We start from the raw sequence: 3,914 nt of genomic DNA, 5'->3' as shown, positions 1-3,914 counted from the left end.
CTTTCCCTTACCAAAGATAAAGCCACTAACCCATCTAACAGGCAAGAAGACTGGGAATACATCATCGGATTCTGTGACCAGATCAACAAAGAACTTGAAGGGTGGGTGTCCCAAACCACTCTAGACTTAATAAATTAACATTCACAGTTTAAAATAGATAATTTCATCATCAAACTTTCATGTTTTCTTTTATACATACTGATATCACAAGGAAGATCTGGCTACAAAAGAAACAAGATGCTGTGAAGTGTGATTTCTCTTCTGTGAAAGGCAGCATGGCTTATACACAGATTGAGCACTAGGAAAATGGGAATTCTGAATCTGCCTCTAATGTCAGCTTCTGCAGCTGCAGGGTTCTCATCTAGCCAAAGTTATTCTGTTTGCCAGTCTGTAAAATGGGGTTATAACTCTTAGTGCCTGGTGGGGCTTCACATCTTTAAAATCTTTACAAGGCTTAACTGAGGAAACCTCCTGGCTCACAGCATTGCTGTGAGCTAAGGAAGAAGTGTTTTCTTCTGGAAAAGGGAAACTAATGCAAGAGAAATGATTTCCTGGGATGGAGACTATACTGGGAGTTGTTTGGCCACTCCCAAGGAGGAATCTGGAATTGCTTGTCTCAGACAACCAGCCCTCGCTTCCTTTCATACGGTGCAAACCCCCAGGCTTACAAAGAACATTTCTTGTTAGCCTTTGTACACTGATAGAAAGATAAAAAGCGCTAAATGGCATTTCCTTTTAATTGTGTGAAAGACATCTTGTTTAAACGGCAGAATTTGTGAAAGTCTGAAAATCCTTCAGCCTTCAGCGTATTCGCCTGCTTTGTTTGTAATGGGGATCTGCTTTGTTTCAGGCCACAGATAGCTGTGAGACTCCTGGCTCATAAAATCCAGTCGCCACAGGAATGGGAGGCAGTCCAAGCCTTGACAGTAGGTAGTCCTTACCCCTCCTCTTAAATCCAGTTATATATCATTTTACGTCATCTGTGCAGAGTATAAGGAGGGCACAGTTGTGTGTCAGTGAGGTTAGCTGGGGCTAGTTCTGGGGCTGAATGCCCTGATTCCCTTCTGCTGGAAGGGAGTGGACAGTGAGAGGGAGGACAGTTATGTAACTGAAGTGTCCATTAGCAATAGAGAAGTCAGAAATAACTCTCGTTTAGTTTCAGCTGCTCTCATTTGTTATCTTCAAGTAAGATTTGTGTTCATTGTTATGAGACCTAATGGTGAGATAACTTAGACCCATGTATACACGGCTGAGGGTGGAAGACCAGCCTGTCTTGATGTGTCACCCCTAAAGATCGGAGATTCATGCCTGTATTGCAGAGCAGGAATACGTGTCTCACTGACATGGGTCCTTCAGTTGCCCTATAAGCAGAACACAGCTATGCTGTTATTGTAGGGTTTTGGTGTTCATTTCAGACCCTGTTTTTGTTACCTGAATGCAGGTGCTGGAAGCCTGTATGAAGAACTGTGGGAGAAGATTTCATAATGAAGTAGGGAAGTTTCGCTTTCTAAATGAGTTAATAAAAGTTGTGTCTCCAAAGGTTAGTCCCTGAGGCTTATGGCTGTATTTACTTTTTGTTTGGCCTCCATAAGCTACATGCAACATCCAAAATGTTTGCAGTGCTCTGTCTGGCTCATTGCATTTATTAGTCTATATTCAAGAGCATTTGTTAGCTAAGCGTGGTTTGTTTTGTTTTGGTTTTTTTTTTAATGCTCTGCTTACTATTTTTCTCAGTAAGTAGTACTTATTTACCATCAGTACAGTCTCTGTACTGTTCGAATTCTTCATGTAACTCAAGGGCTTCTGAAGCTTGGGCTATGTTTTTTTAAAAAACAAACAAAACTCCAGCATCAGTGGAAGAGAGGTGTCATGCAGAGGTTAAAACAAGAGACTTGGCAACACACCACAGAGTTCTAGTCCTCACTCTGCTGCCGACTTGCTATGTAAAGAGCATGGCTAAGTGCCTCAACATTCATGATCAGTTTAACGTGGCAAAAAATAGACAGAGGCACCCCACAGCATGATTGATGCAGCAAAGAATTCCCAGATTCTTTCCTGTAAGACGGGAGGGGGTGGTTATCTGTATTGCTGTAACTTTTAAATAGCAGAATCCTGAAACCAACAGAATAGCTGCTTTTTCTTTTGCTGAAGATAATCACAAAGCTGCTCTTCACTGTTATTTTGACTATATTAGAGGAGCATTTTTTCCTCCTAATAAGATGTATCTTAGATCATCTTGGAACTTGGATTATACATCTTTTAATATATATCACTGAACTTCCGTTCTCTAGGTTTGGGCTTTATTTTTAAAAAGAAATGAAGAATGTGGAGAATTTACGTCTTTTTTCCGCTCTTAGTACCTAGGAGACAGAGTCTCAGAGAAGGTGAAGACCAAAGTCATTGAATTGCTGTATAGCTGGACAGTGGCATTGCCAGAAGAATCCAAAATCAAGGATGCCTACTACATGCTGAAGCGACAAGGTAGGAAGCTAGCTGCTCATTCATGCGTTCTCTCCAGCCTGTGCTTTAAGCAGGAGTGTCACAAAATATACAGCTCCTTACAGGGGTCAAGGCAAGCTCTGAGGAGAGATAGAGCAAGGGAGAAATTCCCTGAAAAGCTTCTCATTATATTTAAATGCCTTGGGCTGGGTTGGGTTGGCTTTTTTAACTAGGTTAGTTAAACACCTTGCAAACACTTTTGTTTTGGTTTGCAGGGCCTTTTTTGATTTTTCTTCTGGAACCAGTTATTAAATGATTTGAACAAGTCTAATTTAAAGTGAAATAAGAACCTCCATGTAGCCTTTTGTGTTCTTTTAACTAGATCGCTTTACAATTGTACCTTTAGTTCAACTGATACAAATTTCTTGTGTAGGCACAGTGAAAAAAGCTCAGCTGAGAAGCATGCGGCTTCAATGCAAGAAAAATTGGTTCCAGGAAAGCTCATGAGGTAGAGCACAAATGTAAGGATTTGACAGTGGAACAAGCAGGGAGCTTAACTCTTTCCGCACTTGTGGTTAGGAGTCTGCTTATCACCCCATTTTGCATTGCTGTCTGCTTTCCTGCTCAGCTCATTTATACAAACAAATGTCATGCCCTTGAGTTTGCACAAAGCTGGGTTGTCTGGGACTTCTCTTAGTGGCTCAACAGCTAAAGTGAAAGGGGGAAAGACAAATAGTGGAGAGCTATTGATTATACTGAGTTATTCGAGGAGCAGTATGGACATTGCAACACATTTTCTGGGGTTTTGGCCTTTATCAAAGAAAACTTTCTTTGTTTTTCCAGTTAGCATGCTCAGTATTTTGATCCCATATTGTTCATTAGAACAGCGTGCTAGTATCAATGGACAGATGGGCTGCGTGTTCGCTTTGATAGCAGCCTGCGAATAACTGGATGCACTGCTTGGTGTGACTGCATGTGCAAACCCACGTGGGTTCCCTCTCTGCTTTCAGGGATTGTTATGTTTGATCCTGTGATTCCTGCAGACAGAACCCTGATTCCTTCTCCACCGCCTCGTCCCAAAAACCCTGTGTTTGATGATGAGGAGAAATCCAAGGTACAATGAAGACTTGTATCGTAATCACTAATGAAAAGTGATTACTCAATGGACATTTAGAATAAGGAAGTAAAGCATATTAATTCAGCTTTTATTTTTGGGGTGGTGGTGTGTGCTTTCACAGAACTCATTGCTTTGTCCACCTGCCTAACCTGAAGTTCCAGTTAAGGCCTTGTCTGTGTTACCATTATGAGGTTATTCCTGGTTAAAGTGCCATCCTGCTATAGTACTAGAAGGCAGAGAACATTTCACACACAGGACCAAAAATGAAGTATGGGGGGAATAATTATCAAGTGTCAGAAGTCTCTGAGATTTCACAGTTTATGTCCTGTGTAGAAGCAAGAATGCAGCAACTCAGATA

The 3,914-nt window shown here is 41.3% G+C and overlaps 1 protein-coding gene across 1 annotated transcript in view; it reads left to right on the top strand.

Annotated features, from left to right (window-relative positions):
• Positions 1-3,914, top strand: part of GGA3 (golgi-associated, gamma adaptin ear containing, ARF binding protein 3) — a 15,143-nt gene that overhangs the window by 1,582 nt on the left and 9,647 nt on the right. The window contains 5 exon segments of the mRNA XM_009579957.1: positions 17-101; positions 851-926; positions 1,442-1,540; positions 2,358-2,481; positions 3,450-3,553. Coding sequence (XP_009578252.1) covers positions 17-101; positions 851-926; positions 1,442-1,540; positions 2,358-2,481; positions 3,450-3,553 — 488 coding nt within the window.

The sequence above is a fragment of the Fulmarus glacialis genome, unplaced genomic scaffold, assembly GCF_000690835.1.
Source record: "Fulmarus glacialis isolate BGI_N327 unplaced genomic scaffold, ASM69083v1 scaffold38966, whole genome shotgun sequence".
In the NCBI taxonomy this organism is placed as follows: domain Eukaryota; kingdom Metazoa; phylum Chordata; class Aves; order Procellariiformes; family Procellariidae; genus Fulmarus; species Fulmarus glacialis.
The sequence above is the reverse complement of the archived record's forward strand: the minus strand, read 5'-3'. Positions and strand labels throughout refer to the sequence as shown.